The sequence below is a fragment of the Carcharhinus amblyrhynchos genome, chromosome 20 (assembly GCF_965287045.1).
Source record: "Carcharhinus amblyrhynchos chromosome 20, sCarAmb.v2.hapA, whole genome shotgun sequence".
In the NCBI taxonomy this organism is placed as follows: domain Eukaryota; kingdom Metazoa; phylum Chordata; class Chondrichthyes; order Carcharhiniformes; family Carcharhinidae; genus Carcharhinus; species Carcharhinus amblyrhynchos.
In genome coordinates, this window is record NC_137343.1 from 16,537,111 (window position 1) to 16,559,362 (window position 22,252).

Sequence of the window (22,252 nt, forward strand, 5' to 3'; positions counted from 1 at the left end):
GATAGAGTGCATCATTTGGCATGTTTATTTATCTATGATTACCATGCCATAGCCTATGACAGCTGTTAAAATATATTTGCTACAGTAAAATTTCACTGGAAATAAGTCAAAGCACTGATTAGAAATCGCAACCGTACGTAGTTGAAATTCAGATATAATTGCATGAAAATGAAGTTATTAAATTCACATTGGCCGCTAGATGGAGTCTGTGTCTTAAGTTTTTAAATATATATAATGTGGAAAAACATGTTGGAAAATTGATATGTGAAATGTGTCATAATTGCAATCGTGGGCCAATAACATTCTCAAGTATGCAGTACTCAGCAGTTACTTGACCTAGAAAAGATAAACTTGCAAAAGGAGCAGATACTTTTTGAAAACGTGAAGAACTGTGCTTTATAAAATTTAAACAGATTACATTGCACGTGGAAGAAGTATGGATGGGATAAAAATGGCTAAAGTTGAAGTCTAAGTAAAATTAGGCTTAGTACTTAACATGTAAAATAATTGGGTGTGGCAATAAACAAATGAAAATGGAACAATGTTGTTGTATCTGTTCATTACCAGCTGGAAGATATCAAGCTAAAACTGTTCTTATTCAGACTGCGCCTTTTATTGTTGTGTTCAATTGTGTAGCCAGGATTTAACAGAAACTTATCTCAAGGCTAATCCCTGGTATCCCAACATTGAGAGTAAAGTTGGGAAAAAAATTGGCCCTTTAGCTTTGAAAGAAGATAATTTAGATAGGAACTTAGAGATGTACATAAAATATATATATAGATAGTCAGAATAAGCCAGGATATTAGACTGAGTAGCATTGGCCAAACCTCATAAGAACATAAGAACTAGGAGCAGGAGTAGGCCATCTAGCCCTTCGAGCCTGCCCTGCCATTCAATAAGATCATGGCTGATCTGAAGTGGATCGGTTCCACTCTCCCGCTTTCCCCCCATAACTCTTAATTCCCCTGTCTATCAAAAACCTATCTACCCATGACTTAAATATATTTAGCGAGGTAGCCTCCACCACTTCAATGGGCAGAGAATTCCAGAGATTCACCACCCTTTGAGTGAAGAAGTTCCTCCTCAACTCCGATCTAAACTGTCCCCCCCTTATCTTGAGGCTCTGTCCTCTAGTCCTGCTATCCTTTCTAAGTGGGAAGAATCTCTCTACCTCTACCCTATCCATCCCCTTCATTATCTTATATGTCGCTATAAGGTCCCCCCTCATCCTTCTAAACTCCAACGAGTACAGACGCAGTCTATTTAGTCTCTCTTCATAGTCCAACCCCCTCATCTTCGGTATCAGCTGAGTGAACCTCCTCTGCACTCCCTCCAAGGCCAATATATCCTTCCGCAAGTGTGGTGACCAAAACTGCACACAGTACTCCAGCTGCGGCCTCACCAGTACCCTGTACAGCTGCAGCAAGACCTCCCTACTTTTATATTCTTTCCCCCTCGCTATAAAGGCCAATGAAAGCTGAATATAGGTCTCATGGAACCAGGAACTTCTTAACACAAAGAGCAGTCTCTAGGTGAGGTTAACTTGATTGATTCAAGATATGGTCAGATAAATTGGATGGAATGAATCTACACATTTTAAAATGATGAGATAAGAAGGTCTTATGGCTTCCCACATCCAGCCTTTTCCAGGTGTCGAGACCTAACTGGTCTGTGTACTCAGTTCCTCATCATTGATCTACACACACTAAGAAAATCCTAGAATTCACCCCTGATTGATTTTAATGCTCTCAGTAAAAGCAGCTATTAGGATACTATAATTGATTGTGATAGAAATGGATTCTGATAAAAATGTGCCAAAACTGCTGGCTTGTACAGTGGATCTTTCTGGATATGGGTGTGAATATATATGAATATAAACCTGGAACTCCCTTGCTAACAGTACTATGGGTGTACCTACACCACATGGATTGCAAGGGTTCAAGGTAGGTCGCCATCACGTGATGGGCAATAAATGCAGGTCTAGTGAATAATGCTCACATCCCAAAACTGAATAAGAAACAATGTGAGCAGGATAGGATGTTTTTCAGCCTGCCAACCTAAAGGCAAAGTACTGCGGATGCTGTAATATCTCAGTATGTTAACAGATGCTGTCAGACTTGCTGAGAATTTACAGCATTTTCTGTTTTTGTTTCTAACCGGCTTGTTGATTTTTTTGCTGCAGCTCTGGAGCTGCTGCCTTTTAGTTGAGGCATTAAAACCCAGGTCCCATCTGCTCTCCCAGGTGGAAATAAAAGATTCCATGCCACTATTTTGAAGAAATATAGATGTTCTCATTTATATTCCTCCCTCAACCTAAGATCACTAAAACAGCCAGGTGATCTATCTGATTATTACCACATTACTGTTCGAGGGGAATTTGCTGCGTGGAAATTGGCTGCTGCATTGCCGACATTGCCGCAGTGACGACAGTTAAAAATTAATCTATCGGCTGTAAAACAATGCGACACTTCATACTCTGAAAAGCTGTGCGATAAGTGCAAGTTTGATGATTCTAAATGAAGGACGTCCACATGAAATTTTTAACTTTGTTTCTCTGGCCAAAGCTGCTGCTGGAACCGCTGAGTGTTTCTCCTGTTTTTAATTTCGATATTTGCTGTCTCGCTCTCTCTCCAATCGGCTGCAATGTAACCTGACTAAGGCAGTAGGAGGGGGATTGATTTTTGGGGAGTTGCCCCCTTTTTCTTTGTCCGAACATAATTTAAGTTAGTTTACTTGTTTGGCCCATCCAAAAGACCGACTCGAAAGACCGAGGGGGATTGATGGAGCGACAACATCTCCCGAAGGTGCGCAGATCAGAGTGGGCCGAGTCCTGGCGGCGCCACAGCGACGGTTGGCCGCCACGCTCCAATCACCAAGCGGCAGGCGGAGACGTCAGGCCGCGATTGGGCAGGATCGGTGCCGTCGGGCGGGGCCAGGCGGGGACGGTCGTTATTTGAAGCTCGCGCTGAGGTAAACGGTTGCAAATGGAACGTATCCGGGATCGCGAGGCTAGAATTTGAAAAACAGGGGAGGAGGAACAACGTCAACGGCAGGAATTCGGTGTTGACGCGTTCAAGAATTTACCTGGAGCGCCTTACACCCCGTTCCTCCTGATTGTTATATTTGAGAGGAGACAAGCCATTTTGTTCGTCCCTGGGATTGTTTACCGGAGCAAAGAACGCGTGCCACACCTGCGGCAATCAGACTGCCAGTCGCCGTTCTCTGTCACTGGAGTGATAGTCGAACTCTCGACTTGGACTCCGGGTCCAACTTCAGATCTCTATACCCGCAGAGAGTATCCAGTCTAACTCGAGCTACAGCCCAACTTCCGCAACAAAAAAAAGTCCTTTGATCAAGTCATCCTTCTCGGGGATACTGAGCCAGCAACAACAGCCCGGTCTGAACATGTCCGCAGACCGCTACTCCGCGCTGGACGAAACGGCCCTCAGAAAATTGGTGAGAAAGAATGAGCCACTGATTTGGGATTAAAATGTTGTCCTAAACCCGATGTTCTCTGCTGTTGCAAAGCCGGCATCTCCACGTTGATGAATGCCGGCTATTATTGCTAAATCTCGATAGGTACTTGGCCGCAGACTATGCGACCCGACGGTTGCCCCACGCCAGTACCATATATTCTCCAGCAAGATACACCAAACACTTTAAAATGAGAATTTACCTGTTTTGATTTTGACTTTTTTTTGGTGTGGGGTTAAATCATGTTCGGGCCTCCAACGTTCGCATGCCGACTGTCACTTTTTATAAAGCATATGTATAAATAAACTTTCAATGGGAAACTGGTCACGAACCTTGTTGCATTCTCACTACCTTCTTTAACTGGTCTTTCGCGCATGGTACACAGTTGTTGTATTTCTATTAAACTTAAGGAGCATTTAAATATTATGGAATTATTCTGAGTCTGTCGTTTCTATTTTAAACTTTAATTATAGTTAGTCTGATCTGTTGAGACATACAGTCCGATATTTGAAACGATCTGGGTGAGGGTAACAGTTGTGGCATCAGTGATGTCTAATGCTCAGTTCATTTGTAGTCCAGAACCCCGTCGAAATGTAACAAACCGAGATTAACTGTGATAGCATGATTGACTATACATCTTTTAGATTCTTTCTTAAAAAGGTGAGATTGGAGATTTGTACTTCAAATCTCACTCCAATATTTACCTTCACATTTACCTGTCGTATGTCAATCTCAGTGGTGAACTTGTACAGATTTTGTTGGTTTTCTAACTAAAAGTGATTGACTCTTGCTGGAGAAATAATGGTGTTGACGATGCTGTTTTTAATGCACAAATCGGTCAGCAAAATCAGGAGATTAAGAAATACCCACAAGTTGGGAATCTCCAAATGTACTGGCCGCCTTTTTCGTTTAGAGAAAGAAGAAAATGCTGCAATAAAAACGCAAATTGTGGAAATATGTTCGGATCGCAGCTGAAAAGGAGAGACCATTAGTTTTCTGGATGAAGACTTTTTTTGAAATTGGAAAGACTATGTTATAGTGCATTTGTAACCAGCCTTCCACTTACCTCCATAAATTGAAATTGTCCAAAACCTTGCTATTCCTATGCCTGCACAGGCACCTGTTAGTGTTTGCCGACTTACCAAAGCTCCTGATTTAAGCAATGCCTCGATTTTTAAAAAAAATTCTCATCACTGTTTTCAAATTCCGTTCATGATTGAGCTCTAATCATCTTTAGCTGCTCACTGGCCGACCATCCAAGATGTCAGTACCCTTCTAATACTGGCCCCTTGAGCATCCCTGAATTTAAACCAATGGTCATCTTCTCAAATATCTGTTTGTGACTTGGTGTCTAATTTTGCTTTAGAATGTTCCTCCAAAGCACGTTAGGAAATTTATGTTCAAGTTGCTATGTAAAAACAAGTTATTATAGATGGTATCATTTGCAATTTTGGACATGGAACTAATGAATTATTTGTTTAGGCAATGTATTCATCTTGCATTGGCCCCTAAGCTTTCAGATGCGGGATGCAGATAATCTTGGTCTTGTAAGTTTATGCAGGAAATTGAACTGCCAAACCAGAAGTATTTTTGCCTTCACATGACTTGCACTTTGCCTGCATTTCATGAAAATGTATGTTGAATGGCTAACTTTTAAGTACAATCTGCCAATATTAAGTCAGACTTCCTATTGCTCATAATTATTTTCCTTTAACAGGTGGCACAGTGGTTAGTTAGCATGGTGCCACTTGGGTCATTGTCTGCATGTTCTCCCTGTGTCTGTGTGGGTTTCCTTCCAGTACCAAAGACCTAGTGATTGGCCATGCTAAAATCTCCCTCAATGTACCTGAACAGGTGCTGGAGTCTGACTAGGGGCTTTTCACAGTAACTTCATTGCAGTATTAATGTAAGCCAACTTGTGACACTAATAAACTTAACTTTCTGTTCATCTATACTCCTGGGCTGAAAGTGGCTGAAGAACATCCTTTGAAGGGTGAGCTGTCAGATTGTGGCTCATTGTTACCAATGACCAAGGTAGGAAAGGTGGGACCAAAAATTCCAGTGAATACTGGGAGTGCAAAACAGTGGATGCCTGAGGAGTTTAGAAAGTGTGGGGGTGAGGGAAAGGGGGGGCCAATAAAGGATACTTCCTTTGTTTTATAAGAATATTAAGGGCAAGATGGTGTGTAGGGCCCATCAAGACCAAAGTGGCAGTCTATGGAACCAAAAAACACAGATGAAGTATTAAATGAACATTTCACATCTGTGTTCATTATTGTGATTAAAATTGAACAGATTAGTATTGAGAGGGAAGTGATGTTGTGGGTTTTACTGGGCTTAAAGGTGGATAAAACCCCAGGTCTGGATGAGATGTATCCAAGGCTGCTTTGTGAGGCGAGGGTGCAGATTATAGGATGCTGTTTTTTCAAATCTCTGGCCACAGGTGAGATGGTAGATGACAGCTAATGTGTGGTACCATTACTTAAGGAGGGGAGTAGGGGAAAAACAGGTAATTATAGGCCAATGAGTTTAACATCAGTGGTAGTCAAATTATTGGAAAATATTCAGGGGGGACAGAATTCATCTCCACTTGGGAGAAGTAAGGATTAATCAAGCATAGCATAGTTTTGTTGGAGGAAGAAATATTGAATGAATTTTTCTAGGAAATGACGACAAGGTGCATTGAGGGTAACGCAGTTGATGTAGTCTACATGGATTTGAGGCAGGCTCTTGACAAGTTCCCAAATGGGAGACTGATCATGAAGAGCCCAGGGAATCCCAGACAACTTGGATCTGAAATTGGCTTAGTGGCAGGAGGCAGAGGGTGATGGTCAAAGCTTGATTTTGTGACTGGAAGCCTGTGTCCAGTGGTGTACCACAAAGATTGGTGTTCGTCCCTTGCTGTTTCTTTGTGTATGTTAATAACTTAGATGTGAATGTGGGGATATGATCAGTAAGTTGTCAGATGACATAAAAATTGGTGTGGAAAATAGTGAGGAGAAAAGCCTGAGATGACAAGATGCTGTAGACCAGATGGGCAAAACAGTGGCAAATGGAATTTAACCCTGAAAAATGTGAGGTGATGCATTTTAGGGGAACTAACAAGGCAAGGGAATACACATGAATAGTAAGACTCTGGAGGATCAGAGTGATCTTGGGGTGCATGTCCAAAGACCTCTGAAGGCAGCAGGACATTAGATAAGGTGGTTAGGAAGGCATATGGGATACCTGCCTTTATTAGCTGAGGCATAGAATACAAGTGCAAGGAGGTTACGATGGAGCAGTATAAAATGTGATTGCACTAGAAAAGGTGCAATGGAGGTTCACCAGGCTGTTGCTTGGACTGAATCATTTCAGCTGAGAGGCTGGTTAGGCTACAGTTCTTTCCTTAGGGCAGAGAAGGCTGAGGGTGGACCTGATTCAAGTGTACAAAGTTGAGGGATGTAGATGTGAAGAAACTTTTTTCTCCCTTGGTAGAGGCTCACTGACCAGGGGACATAAATGCAAGGTAAGGAACAGGAGATTTGAGGAAAAACTTCTTTTCACCAGAAGTTGGTGGGAATTGGATTTCACTGCCTGAAAGGGAGTGAGGAAGAAACCCTCATGTAGAAAGTATTTACATGGGCAATAAATCCTGATGTAGCTCGTGACATCCACATTCCATAAATGAATTTAAAAGATGAATACTTGAAATGCCATAGCATATAAGGCTATGGACCAAGTGCTGGAAAATGGGATTAGAGCAAGTTGGTGTTTGACAACTGGCACAGGCATGATAAGCTGATGGGGGCTCTTGTATTGTAAAACTCTGACACTGTTTTACAGTAACTTTCTCATGCACAGAAGATAATCTGTTACAATGCCTAAATGTGGGCTTAGATGGTGAGTGTCATTGGATTGTTTGACTGGGAATCTATGCTTGGAACCAGAGGAAATGGGTGAGATAGTAAATTAATACTTTTGCTTCAATATTCTACAAAGAGGGACTTGATGGATGAGGAGCCTAGGGAACAAAGAACAGTACAGCACAGGAAACAGGCTCTTCAAGCCTGTGCTGCACATTGGTCCAACTAGATGTACAGTACATAGATATTCTGGGTCATGTTATCAAAAAGGTGGTGGTGCTAGGCCTCTTAAAGCATCAAAGTAGACAAGTCCCCAGGGCCTGATGGGAGGCAAGGATGAAAATTGCAGGAAATGACAAATCTTTGTATCCTCATTGGCTACAGGTGAAGTTCCAGAGGATTGGAGAGTAGCCAGTGTTGTTCATTGTTTAAGAAGGGCAGTAAGGAAAATCCAGGAAATGCTGGGCAGTGAGCCTTGTATCAGTAGTAGGGAAATTATTGGAAAAAAAACCTTAGAGGATTTACTCACATTTGAAAACAAATGAACTTGTTAGTGATAGCATGGTTTTATGAAGGGGAGGTCGTGCTCACTAATTTCCTGGTTTATCAAGGAAGTGATGAAGGTGGTGGATATTGTATACATGGACTTCAGTAAAGCCTTTGACAGGGTACCTTGTGGTAGACTGGTACAAAAGGTGAAGTCATACAAGATCTAAGAGCTGGCAAGATGGATACAGAACTGGCTCAGCCACAAGACAGAGGGATGCTTTCCTGAATGGAAGGCTATGACTCGTGGTCTTTCACAGGGATCAGTTCTGGGACCTTGATCATTTGTAGTATAAATGACTTTGGAGGAAAATATAACTGGTCTGAAGTATGAGATGACATAAATTAGTGGAGTTGCATGTAGTGAAGAGCATTGTCAGAGATTGAGGATACAGCAAGATATTGACCTGTTGGAGACTTAGGCAGGGAAATGGCAGAGTTTAATCTGGACAAGTGAGGTGATGTATTTTGGAAGGTCAATGCATGTAGGAATTTTCCAGTAAAGGGTAGAACCCTTAGGAGTATTGACAAGCAGAGATATTTGGGTGTACACCTATCACTAAGTGGAAATGCTGGTGGATAAGGTAGTCAAGAAGGCATACAGCATGCTTGCCTTCACCTATAGGGGCATTAAGTATAAAAACTGGTAGGTCATTCTGCAGCTGTACAGAATGTTGGGCCTTGTTTAAAATATCATGTACAGTTCTGTTCGCCACACTACCAGAAAGATTTGGAGTGGGTACAGGAGAAGTTTACTGGATGTTGCCTGGTCTGGAGGGTATTGGCTATGAGGAGAGGTTGGATAAACTTGGTTTGTTCTCACTGCAACAATGGAGTTTGAGGGGTGACCTGATAGAGGTTTACGAGATTGAGTGGCATGGACAAAGTGGATCGTTGGAGGATAGAAAAGTCAAGAAGTAGGGGACAAAATTTTAAGATGTGTGGGGTAAAGTTTTTAAGAGGGTGGTGAATGTCTGGAGCATTCTGCTTGGGGAGGTGGTGGGAGCAGGTATAATAGTGGCATTTAAGGGGCAACTGGACAAATACATGAATAGGATGGGACTGGAAGAATACAGACACCACAAGCACATAGTTTTAGTTTAGGCAGGCATCATGATCAGTGCAGGCTTGGAGGGCTGAAGGGCTTGTTCATGTACTATACTGTTTTTTTTGTTCTATGGCAAAAGTGGGTGGGGGGAGGGGATGGTGTGAGCCATAGGCTCCCCATGCTTTTGGTTAATTCAGAAAAGGCACAAGATTTGAACACTTTTTTGTTTGCATAAAATGGGTTCCTGTTTGTGACTTCTAGTGAGTGCAAATTAACCTTTGAGTTGGCTGATTATCTTAAATTGGTTGTTAGCATAGCTGTTAACACTGTGGATAGCACTTGCTGAAAAATCCAAGCACAGAATCACATCTTTAGCTTGGGTTGTGCAAGTATAGGCTGGTTGAGTATAGCCTGAACTTTGTATAATATGAACAGTTGGAGGAACACAGTTTTATTTGCTAGCCAATTATTAGGATGTATGCAGTATTGTACCAATGCTGAAATTTAATGCATAACATTGCTTAGACTTGTGGTTGGTAGAATGTCTTTTTGTACAGCTGGCTGCAACCCATTGATGAAAAATACTCTTCTTTGCCACTGCAAATAGCATGAAATGGCCTGCTTAACCTGTTTTTCAAATCTTTAATACTTTGTCTTTTCAGGTTAATTTCAAGTACATTGGGCACTTTTCTGGTCTGAAATTGGTCACTTTGGCCCACTTGAGTTTGCATGATACAAAGGAAAGTTATCTGTTTGGACACAAACATAATGTCCCATTATGCCCTTTCATCAACGGTTTTGAAATATCCTTGAATTTTGCTTGTGTTTAGTTTGGAAACAAATGAATTGAATAACACTCGAATGAATTGTTGGGTGTTTATTGCTGTTATAAATCCAACTATGTCATTTGCTTGTTTGGATCTGGAGCTCCACTATAAAATGCTTGTTTGAGAACAAAACTCTGGTCTTGTTTATAGAGATTCACTTTTTAAGCAAAAATTTGGGATATTAAAATGTGACAAATATAATAATGCAAATTTTACACTAAAATGCACGGAATTAGCTGCATCCATCGTGTAATGTAAGATTAGTTTCCAAAGTCACCTTCAGGTCAATGAATTTTGAACCATGTTGCAAACATTTAAATAACTTGTAAATGAAATATATGGGATGCAATCATTTTTTAACATCCAAAATTGGTGCAAATTATTTGTGGATTTCTCTAAGATGCAGTAAATGATTAGGGAAATATTTCAGTTTGATATCCTGTAAATTGAACCATATCACTATGGAAGTAACTACTTGGAGGTTTCAAGAATTTCCACTACTCGGGTCTGACCATTACATTTGATTCTAGGTGAGAGTGCTGCCAGTAAGGATGTTGTTAATAGCACTTCTAGTTTGGGGAAAAGGAAAAATTATCATACATTGTTCTGGCTCTCAGCCACTATGGAGATGCCAGCATTGGACTGGGGTAAACAGTAAGAAGTGTCAACAGGTTATTTGGTAGTAAATGCCACAAGCTTTAGGAACACTGTTCCTTTGTCAGATGAATGGAGAGTTTAACTGACGAAAGAACGGTGTTGCAGAAGCTAGTGGCGTTTACTACTGAAGAAACCTGTTGGACTTTAACCTGGTGTTGAGACTTTTTACTGTCTCAGTCACTATCTAGTGACTCTAGCTGAGAAGTACAGGTTGTGGATCTTGGATGGAAATTTGTCTAGTTTGTCCTTTCCTGTTTGCCACCCAAGCATGGAATAGCTTGGCAGTATTTTAATCACACATCTGAAGGATTGCTGCTTGAATAGGTACTAAAGGTTTGATATTGCATGTAGAACCATTCTGTAAAGGTTTGCTCCTTCAAGGGAAGAAAATTGAAGGAAGGGGGTTGGAGATTTTAAAGATGCACTTGTCCTTGATGTAAACAGTTCTATACAGCAGCAAAGTTTAAAGGTGCAATTGAGCATGTTCCATGTCACAAGTATGTGTGTGGTACAATTTTCTTGAGTGCAAATTAACAATAATTGGGGATTAGTTTGCTCGACAGCCTGTTATGTCATGTGTAAGTGGGGCTCCTTTAAAGGTAATCTGCTTGGGATATGGAAAAACATTAAATAGAACAGCTGTGAGCTAGTTGGGCTACAGAAAGCATCTTGTCTGCAGGAATATGACTTGATTTAAGCTACAGCTCAGTTTGCAGGTTTCAACATGTTACTTAGAACAGTACAGCTCAAGAACAGGCCCTTTGGCCCATGATGTTATGCCAAACATGCACCAAATTAAACTAATCCCTTGTTGCATATTCATGTGCTTATCTATAAGCCCCTATTATAGCTGCCTTCACCACACCTGACAGTGTTCCAAACACCTACCACACTGTTTTTAAAAAACTTATCCTTCACATCCCCTTTGAACTTTCCCATTCTCACCTTAAGTGCATGCCCCTTTGTATTAGACATTTCAGCTTTGGAGGGGAAAGATTTTGACTGTCAACCCAATCTATCCTCTCATAATTTGTAGACTTCTATCAGGTTTTCACTCAGCCTTCAGCACTCAAGAAAACAACCCTTGTTTGTCCATCCTCTCCTTTTATAGCTTGTACTCTTTTTAATCCAAGCAACATCCTGGTCAGTCTTTTCTGCACCTCTAAAGCCTTTGCATCCTTCCTGTAATGTGGGGACCAGAATTGAATGCAATACTCCCGAGTGCAGCCTAACCAAAGATTCTTATGAACGTAAGAACATAGAAATAGGAGCAGGAGTAGGCCATCTAGCCCTTACTCTTGTACTTAATGAAGGCAAGCATGCTAAGTGCCAAACCTGAATCCAAGCAGCCAAGTCTCCATGGATCCCATGCATCTTAATCTTCTGAATGAGCCTTTCATGAGGGAGTGCTTAGAGTAAAAATTAGAGTACCAGCTATAAGGAGAGGATGAACAAACAAGTGTTGTTTCTTGTCTGGCGTGCTGAAGACTGAGTGAAGACCTGATAAAAGCCTATAAAATTGAGGCATAGATAGGGTTGACAGTCAAAATCTTCCCCTCCAAAGCTGAATGTCAAAATCTGTGTAGACAGCATCCACTGCTCTGTCCTCATTGATCACCTTTGTCATCTCTTCAAAAAAATCAATTGAGTTAGCAAGACATGACCTACGCAGCACAAAGGTATGTTGACTTTTCGTCATTCGGCCGTGCTTTTCCAAGTGTGAGTAAATCTATCACTAAGTCTTCTCCAATCGTTTTTGACCACAGACTCACTAGTCTGTAATTTTCTGGATTATCTTTTTCTCTTTCTTGAACAGAGGAACAACATGAGCTACTTGCCAGTCCTCTGGTACCCCTCGAATGACTAGCATGAATATAAGATCATTATCAGGGTAGATCCCATTGGGCCCTGAGGACTTATCCACCTCAATGTTTGTCAAGAAACCCAGCATCACTTCTTGATCTCAATGTCCTAACATATTAGCATGCTGTACACTAATCTTAGTATCCTCCATGTCCTTCTCATTGGTGAATACTGTCATGAAGTACTTGAAATTTAATATTGCTGATTTCAAAAGTAAAACCCTTAAATTCCAAATTATTTGTATTAGTTTTGAATTTGTATTGAACAGATTTTAATTTGAGGTACAAGGCTAATGGGATACTCCATTACACATTTGGGATTTAGATTGTAAATGTGGAATGACAAAAATGGATGCATCAGTTGTCAAAACTAGATGGATAACATGAAATACCAAACAAGTTCTTGCCTTGCCGAAAGTGTTCACTACTGTATTCTAGGATCATCCTGGAAAGCAAGTATAACCCCACTCTCTTTGCACTATATCAACTTAAACACCTTTGTTCATCCCCCCCTTTTCCACTACTGTTTTTCTCTCCAGTTACTGAGCTGCCTCATTTTCCCATTCCTTTTTCCTAACACTCCCTACTGTTTCCCATGTTTCTTTTTGTTTCCTATTTCTTCTTGGGCACCTGCCAAACTTCTCTTGCCCATGACACCTGCTTCCTGCTCCTTTGACCCTCTTCAGCAAACTGCTGTTACAATTCCAGTTGATGTAACTGAACATGAGGATTCCAGAATACAACGCTGGCTTAAAAGATCCTAACCTTTTTTAGTGAAAGGTGGAGGAAGAGTCACAGACTGCTAACTAGTTTTCAACACAAGAAATGAGGAGATTGGATTATGATACAACACTCTTAATCCTCCCTTAGTTTAACAATTAACATGGATTACAGAATACACTTCAGATACGCTCCACACAGTCTCTAAGCATACAAACACACTGAACCCAAGTGTCTGTGGATTTCTCAATCTCCCCCAATTGTCATGTGAGTTTCTGAACTCTACTCCCAAAAATGCACTTTAAAATCTTTCACAATAATGCTTTCTGTTGATGGTTTCTACTCCAAAATCCAGTCCAGATTTTCTACATAACTCTGAAGCAAAAATTCCACTTTACAGTAAATCCAGTATCCAGATTTTATACCAGCCCCTTTAGGATTGCTTTGTTTTGACTGCTGTACAAACTGTACACATTTGCTTTAACTATCAATTCCCAGACTCTCTTAAAATGTCATCAAACTTGTGATTTATCTCAGAAGTCAGCTGTCCCATTTTCAATTAACTCACTTAAATCTATATATTTAGCCAAGGTGGAAGCTACAAAATACACTTCATCATAGTCTCTTTGTTTGTAAAAACATGTCCGTGTGAATAATTACTTTGAAATCCAAGCAAATATTGCAAACGTAGCTCATTTAGACTACCTGACACTGAGCGTCCAGCAGAGCAAAAGCACTACAGCTAGGGAGAGGTGGTCATAGCAAGCACCAGGCAGGTGTGTGCACAGTGGATCCTAGCCCAGCTTGGATTTGTGAATCAATTATTCGTACATGCATGTTTTCACAAGTGATCAAGTATATTTTTGTGGCTTCCGTCTTTGTTTTTTTTTTGTGGTAGTGGTTAAGGTGAGCACATAGCTCCATGAACTGCAAGTCCAACTCCTGAGGCAGGCTGTCTGTTTGGTACAAGCTGTTAATAAGTTCGGCATGAATTCTACATCTGGATTCTGCAGCTGTTGTCAGTCTTGTATTATCGTTCCATGTAAATATATTCTTATGGTTCAGAGGAAAAGACTTTTTGATAAGTAGGCACAGTGAATTTGTTTGAATACATTGCATTCTGAATATCACTTGTCTGCAAATGACTCCAATAGAATGGAAATGATGAGATTGCCCTTCCTTTCCAAGTATCTTCAAGGAACATGTTGAAGGAAGTAATTTTAAGATGTTTACCATTACCATAAAAAGCTGTTGACTTGTCCCACAAAACTGAAGCTGTCGGCCCTGAGGAAGTGTTAATGACATTTGTGGTTGGCCAAAATGCCCAAGATAGTAAATGCTTTGAGAGCAAATGACATTTTGTTTATTTTTGGGATGTACCTCAAAATAAGTCACATTTTAAAACAAAATTCAGTGTTTAATAGTTGTAATTATTCCCTTTTGGTAGGGAGATGATGGTGTCATTCTAATGTTATTGGATTAGTGATCCAGAGGCCCTGACCCATTGTTGTAAAAACCCACCTGTTTATTAATGCCTTTCCAAGAAGGGGATCTGCCATTCTTACCAAGTCTGGCCTACATGTGACCCCAGACTTACCATAATGTGATTGATTGTTAACTTCTGCTGTTGGGCTATCTCAGCAGACATGGGGGGTTTAATAAGAGTTGGCAGTAGATAAAGATCTTTCCTTCAAAATATTTTAACATTTTACAAGGTTATTCAACATCAGGACATAGCTACAACTTTGCTTCTGTCTAACTGATAACACTGATATAGCACTTCTCTGGTCACACCTGCACCTGTAAACCTGTCATGAGTGATATGACAGACAGCTTTCAATTTTCCTAAACCTGTTTCACATTCTGTCCTGAACTTGTCATGTTCTTATCCACTGACTTCACAAACTTCAATGAGTACAGGAGTTGAGATGTTGTGGTATAACTGTACAAGACATTGGTAAGGCCACATTTGGAGTACTGCATACAATTCTAGTTGCCCTGAAAGATGTTCTTAAACATGAAAGGGTGCAAAAAAATTTACATGTATTTTACCAGGACTAGAAGGTTTGAATTATAAAGGGTTATAATTCCTAGAGTGTAGGAGAATGAGGGGTGATATTACAGAAGTTTATAAAATCATGAGTGGCATGGACAAGTTGAATAGCCAAAGTCGTCTTGGCCCTGGGAGTCCAAAACTAAAGGACATATGTTTTTAAGATGAGAGGGGAAAGTTTTTAAAAGGTGCCTGAGGGATAACTTTCCCCAGAAGGTGGTGTGTATACAGACAGAGGTGATAGAGATGGGTACAATGACAACATTTTAAAATTTGACTAGGTACGTGGATGGGAAAAATTTAGGGATATGAGAGTTTAGGAAACCTGGTCAGCATGGATAATTTGGGCCAAAGGGCCTGTTTCCACACTGTATATCTAAGTTCAGACCTACGTGGGCTTTCTTGTTCAAACAACACTTCTGACTCTAGCATAGTAACTGGGATTTTCTGGCTGTTCAAGCCCTGCCACTGCTGGAGATTTGGCATTCAGCCAAATCTCTCTCCACTGCAGTGAGACCAGAAACCCCATTGGCATGAACAGTTGGAAAATTCTGTCCAGTGTTACAGATTTTTCTCTTCTGTACTTTAGGGTTTGATCAAGATGACCTTTGTCATTTAGCTTGATTCCTCTGGATCTTGGCATTGGATTGCAGAACGTGTAAACTCCACACACTGTACAAAAGTAGGCAAATTCAACCTTTTAAGCCTGTTCTGTCATTCAATCAGATCATGGCTGATCTCTCCCTGGTCTCAAATCCACCTCTCTACCTGTTCCCCATATCCTCTTAACCTGTTTTAAATCCAGAATATATCTCTTCCTCGACCATTTGATTCAGATCCCACTGTACTATGGGGCAGTCAGTTTCACAAATTTACCACCCACAAAGTTATTCCCCTTCATCAGTTTTAAATCTACCAGCTCTTCCTATACCTATGACCTCTTGTTCTGGATTTCTCCAAGAGGAAATATTTGGCCTGCATTTGCTTCATCAACCCCTTAATTTTTTTATATACGCCAGATCAGATCCCCTCTGCTTCTAAACTCCAGTGAGTACAAGCCCAGACTGTTTAATATCTCCTCATAACATTAACCTCTTTATCTCCAGAATCAATCTGGCAAAACCTCCTCTGAACTATCTCCAAAGTCATCAAATCCTTCCTCAGATGGATTGGCCAAGCTAAATTGCTCCTTAGTGTCAGGGGGACTTGGTAGGATAAACTTATGGGGATAAGGCCTGGGTGGGATTGTGGTTGTGGCAGATTTGATGGACTGAATGACTTCCTCCTTTTGTAGGGATTCTATGATTCTAAATAGAGACCAAAACTGGACACAATACTCCATATGTTGTCTCACCAACACCCTATACAATTACAACAACACCACTCCTCCTTTTATACGCCAGTCCTTTGCAATAAATGACAACAGCCAGTCAATCCAATCTTGTACTCTACACCCAATCTGCTGTGATCTCACCACTTGGATCGGCCCCTTAAGTGGCACCTTATCAAATGTCTTCTGGAAGTCCAGATATATCACAACCATAGGCTCCCCACTATCTGACTTGCTAGTTACATCCAAATACCTCGCAAGTTTGTCAAGCATGACTTGCTCTTCATAAAACCATGCTGACAATGATGGATTGAGCTTTGTCTTTCCAAATGTTCAGTCATCTGATTCTAGCAACTTCCTCAAGACAGAGGTCAAGCTAACTAGCCTATAGTTTCCTACTTTTTTTGCCTCTCCCTTTTTTGAATAGGGGTATCACATCAGGATATTTCCAATCCACTGGGGCCTTAGCAAAATTCAAGGAATTTTGAAATATCACAAACAAATATATCCACTACCTTTGCTGCCACCTCCTTTTTAATACCCTAGGGCACAGGCCATTAGGTCCCAGAGACTTATTTGACTTTAGTTTATTCAATATTTTCTCCCTGATGATAGTTATTGCAGCATTAACTAGTGTTTGAAAAATCTTCATTATTCTCTACCATGAAGACAGAGGCACACCACCCCTCCAGCTTTCCTCCAGCCCAAACCAATCCTCATGCAGAGTGGAGGTCCCACCAGTGCACCAAAAACCCTGTAGTTAGATGCACACAGAATAAGGTCAATCAGCTGACAGCACCGACAAATGGGTATGATTTGATAAGGATTACTGAAACAGGGGCAATTCTCCCATTGCAATCAGCAAATTTTTTGGCAGATCCATTCTGGAGAATCACTGCCCTTGTCCAGTGGGCACTTTGAGACACTTCGCCTCATGGCAGTGCTGGGTGCATAGTGGCCATGCCCAAAGACCACTATCCCCCTGACGGCCCTGATTGCACCCCCCTGAAACACTCCAGTGGGGTTGGGGAGCTATTCTCAACCTCACTGGAGTGAAGTACTCCTGGCAGGGTGAGATGCTGTTAGGCCTTGCAAGTTCCATGCTGGGCCCAGCAATCACATGGAAAATAAATTTAAACAGATTTAAATCACTTGCTCTCTTCTTGCCAGTTTCCAGCATAGTCCCAACTGCACCTGTTGCCTGGCTGTGGGAGATGTGCATTTGTCAGGAATGCAATTGTTGGGAACACATGCATAAATCCTGCAATATGGCTGACACATGATTCTCCACAATGGACCCACCAAACAAATTTGCTGATCACAATGGGAGAATTGCCCCTCTTATGTTTCAGTAATCCTTATCAAATCATACCCATTTGTCTCTTTGTGCTGTCAGCTCATTGTCCTTACTCTGCGTGCATCCAAGTACAGGGTTTTTAAATATGTCCTCCTACTGCTTTGGCCTGCTCTTGCAGGATTTTATTGTGCACCATTTTTTCACACACTTCTCCCTCCTTTTCATTAATCTCTGATAGTAGCTATATTGGTCCTGCCTGTTCATCCTATGAATCTCTACTTGCATGCTAACCTGCTGGTTGGGTTCCCATTGACCATTACACTTGTTTTACTCTTCCCTCTTCCTCCACAGAAACCCACACGCATGCACACTCCTTCTATGGCTTTGGTAGTAACCAAGAGATTATAACCCTTGGGGACGTGTTCTTTAATTTGGTTTCTAATTGCTGATGATCCCCAAACAGATCCTCTTTCCTATTTTGCCTAGTTGCTTGTCCCAATAGAGTGCCAGGGATATGGGTTCACTTTCAGCCTCAGGTGACTGTCTGCGTGGAGTTTGCACTTTCTCCATGTCTGCATGGATTCCCTCTGGGTGCTCCAGTTTCCTCCCACAGTCCAAAGATGTGTGGGTTAGGTTGACTGGCCATGCTAAATTGACCCTAGTGTCAGGGGATTAGCAGGGTAAATATGTCAGGTTCTGCATTATAGAAATTCTGATTAATCCTTGACAACCATCACTAGTCTCTTTGCTCCTCCCTGTCTTAAATGGCCTCTGCACTACAGTGTAGTTTTCAGCCAGATCATCCTTCCTTCTGCCCTTTCCCTCATTCTCACAGGGAGCAAGTACCTCATTCCTATTGAATAAGATCAAGAGCTGAGACCCCTCTGTCTGCCTCAGTCACACCCTGCTGTCCCTTAAAGCACATAAAGCCCCACTATATGGCCTGTGGAATGATTTTTGTACCAACATTTTCAATGTGTTGGCCATTTTCATCCCAGTCCATGAATTTTACAGAGGACTGCTACTCCAATGGCAATCTGTTTTTCTCCCACATTTGCTGCAGTTAGGCAGCAAATAGGAGAAAACCTCCCCTTTTTGTCTTTGCTAGTCAGTAGCTGAATACCGCACTTCTGTCTGCAAGAACTCTGAATTGCAAATGGATGTCCAGTTGATTGAGACCATGAGGAACATCTTGGAAGCAATCTGGTCTTTGGCTACCAGTGTTTGCCAACATTGCATCAACACAAATCCCTTGCAGCTAACACGACTCAACTGCTAGAAAAATATGGACTTGCCACTGGTAGATGACCTCAGCCACCCATCCAGTAAGTGCCTCCTCTCAATTAATGAACCTGCCCGAGCCAAGCAATTCTGCTGTAGACCTGTGGCATCAGACTAACAACCCAGAATTGGCTCCTAATTAATGATCTCATGTTGGAAATCTCAGGCTTCAATCTTCCACATTATGAATAGGCCAAACTGAGCATGTTCTGCACTGGAGTCAGACACTGCTGCAACAACCCCACAGGTGAAGGCTGGGATGAAGGCACTTTTATCTGAATGCACGAAGCATGTGGAATAAAGTGGATGAGCTGGTGGCGCAGATCAGGCACAAATGGATATGATCTGGTGGCCATTACAGAGACATGGCTGCAAGGTGACAGACTGGAAGCTGAATGTCCAGGGGTATCAAGTGGATAGGAAGGAGGAAAAAGTGGGGGGGGGGAACCAAAGAGCAGAACGTGGAATCATTGTGGGTGGAGATGAGGAACAGCAAAGGGAGGAAGATGCTGGTGGGTGTTGTTTATAGGCCCCCAAATAATGATCTGGAGGTGGGGTGGGCTGTTAACGTGCAAATAAATGCAGCATGCAGGAATGGAACGGCGGTAATTATGGGGGATTTCAATCTACATATTGATTGGTCGACCCGTGTTGGACACAGTGGGCTTGAGGAGGAGTTCTTGGAATGCTGCCGGGATAGTTTCCTCGAACAGTATGTGTTGGAGCCAACGAGGGAGTGAGCTATCTTGGATCTGGTGTTATGTAATGAGGCGGGTAGAATTAGGGACCTTGTGGTGAAGGATCCTCTTGGGAAGAGTGATCATTGTATGGTGGAGTTTCTGATGCAGATGGAGGAGGAGAAAGTGGGTTCCCGGACGTGTGTCCTTTGTTTGAACAGAGGGGAGTACGGTAGGATGAGAGGAATTGGCGAATGTTGATTGGGGGAGCACGTTGGAAGGTAGGTCTGCTGAGGAACAGTGGAGGATCTTTAAGGAGATCTTTCTTGGTGCTCAGCAGAAATTTATTCCGATGGTTAAAAAGGATCGTAGGAGGAGAGGTAATAAGCCGTGGATAACGAAGGAGGTGAAGGAAAGTGTTAAATTAAAAGCGGATGCGTTTAGAGTAGCTCAGTAGTGGGTGAGAAGAGGATTGGGAGAGGTTTAAATGTCAACAAAGAATGACAAAAGTTGATAAAGAAGGGTAGGAGAAACTGAAGCTGGGCTAGTGCTTAATATAAAAAAGATAGCAAGAGTTTTTATAAATACATAAAAAGGAAGAGGCTGGCTAGGGTGAACGTTGGACCCTTAGAGGATGAGAGGGGGGGACTTCGTGGTAGGGGATGGGGAAATGGCTGAGGCCCTGAACAACTTTTTTGTTTTGGTCTTCACGGAGAAGGACGTGAGTAATTTGCTGGGTGTTAGTGATGGAAAGATGGTAGGAGTGGAGGGCCTGAATGACATTATTGTTACTAGAGAGGCGGTGCTCGACAGACTGGAGGGACTGATTGTGGACAAGTCCCCAGGACCGGATGGAATGCATCCGAGGCTTCTGAAAGAAATGGCGGAGGTGATAGTGGATGCCTTGGTGGTTATTTTCCAAATGTCGCTGGATTCCAGGGAAGTGCCAGAAGATTGGAAAACGGCTAATGTTGTTTAAGAAGGGTGCCAGGCAAAAGGCAGGGAATTATAGGCCGGTTAGTTTAACGTCTGTTGTAGGAAAAAATGTTAGAATCTGTGATCAAGGAGAAAATAGCGAGGCATCTTGAGAATTGTTTGGTAGAGCAGACGCAGCACGGTTTCGTTAAGGGGAAGTCGTGTCTGACAAATTTATTGGAGTTCTATGAGGATGTGTCTAGGGCGGTGGATAGAGGAGAGCCGGTGGATGTGGTCTTTCTGGATTTTCAGAAGGTGTTTGACAAGGTGCCTCACGAGGTTATTGCAGAAGGTCAGGGGGCATGGAGTTGGGGGTAGGGTGTTAGCATGGATAGAGGATTGGTTGTCAAATAGGAGGCAGAGAGTGGGGGTCAGTGGGTGCTATTTGGATTGGCGGTTGGTGACTAGTGGAGTGCCCCAGGGGCCTCAGCTATTCACCATTTTATATAGATGATCTGGAGGAGGGAACCGAGTGTATGGTGTCAAAATTTGCTGATGACACCAAGACAATTGGTGGAATTGCAAATTGTGCGGAGGGTGTGGAGAGTCTGCAGAGGGATCTAGATAGGCTGGGCGAATGGGCCAGGAACTGGCAAATGGAATTTAGTGTTGGCAAATGTGAGGTTGTCCACTTGGGTAGGAATAATGGTAGGAAGGACTATTACTTACGTGGCAAAACTGCAGCATGCGATGGTGCAGAGGGACCTTGGGGTCCTTGTGCATGAGTCGCAAAAACCCAGCCTGCAGGTGCAGCAGGTGGTCAGGAAGATGAATGGGATGCTGGCCTTAGCGAGGGGGATTGAATATAAAAGTAGGGAGATCTTGCTGCAGCTGTATAGGGCATTGGTGAGGCCGCAGCTGGAGTACTGTGTGCAGTTTTGGTCGCCACACTTAGGCAAGGATATTTTGGCCTTGGAGGGAGTGCAGAGGAGGTTTACTAGGCTGATTCTGGAGTTGAGGGGGTTGAACTATGAGGAGGGGTTGAATAAACTAGGCTTGTACTTAGAGTTTAGAAGAATGAGGGGAGATCTCATTGAGATGTATAAGATGATGAATGGGATGGATAGGATAGAGGTGGAGAGACTCTTGCTGCTCAAAGGACAGTAGGACCAGAGGGCACAGCCTCAGGATAAAGGGGGTGCGGTTTAGAACGGAGTTGAGGAGGAACTTCTTCACTCAAAGGGTGGTGAATCTCTGGAATTCTCTGCCCGTTGAGTTGGTGGAGGCTGCCTCGCTCAATATTTTTAAGACGTGGATTGATAGGTTTTTGATAGGCAAGGGGATTAAGGGTTATGAGGAGAAGGCGGGAATGTGGAACTGAGCTACGACAGATCAGCCATGATCTTATTGAATGGTGGGGCAGGCTCGAGGGGCTAGATGGCCTACTTCTGCTCCTGTTTCTTATGTTCTTCGGTTGGTGACACTGATTCACCCCTTTGCAACTGTGCAAACTGTAAAACATGCAGCCTGCGCTTCAGTGGTGGTCTCACTGCTCTACATCTGGCTGAATAGGCTGCCAACTGGCTGAAGAATTTCAATTTTGCCATCTAACTGTTCATTAGGGCATATGGTAGTAGTTTGAAAAACAACTATTAACCACTAGTCTGGTTTCCTGTCACTCAGCCAATTTGAGATCTAACTTGGTTCACAAATTTTAAAT

The 22,252-nt window shown here is 42.2% G+C and overlaps 1 protein-coding gene across 2 annotated transcripts in view; it reads left to right on the forward strand.

Moving 5' to 3' along the window:
* The first annotated feature begins 3,024 nt into the window (after positions 1-3,024).
* The window catches only part of smtnb (smoothelin b), a 341,529-nt gene continuing 322,301 nt past the window's right edge, over positions 3,025-22,252 (forward strand). The window contains exon 1 of one of the 2 annotated variants that reach the window (XM_080208169.1): positions 3,025-3,456. In XM_080208169.1, coding sequence (XP_080064295.1) covers positions 3,406-3,456 — 51 coding nt within the window. In that variant the 5' untranslated portion in view covers positions 3,025-3,405. The remainder of the gene's footprint in view (positions 3,457-22,252) is intronic. The other variant, XM_080208168.1, reaches the window with a different exon arrangement.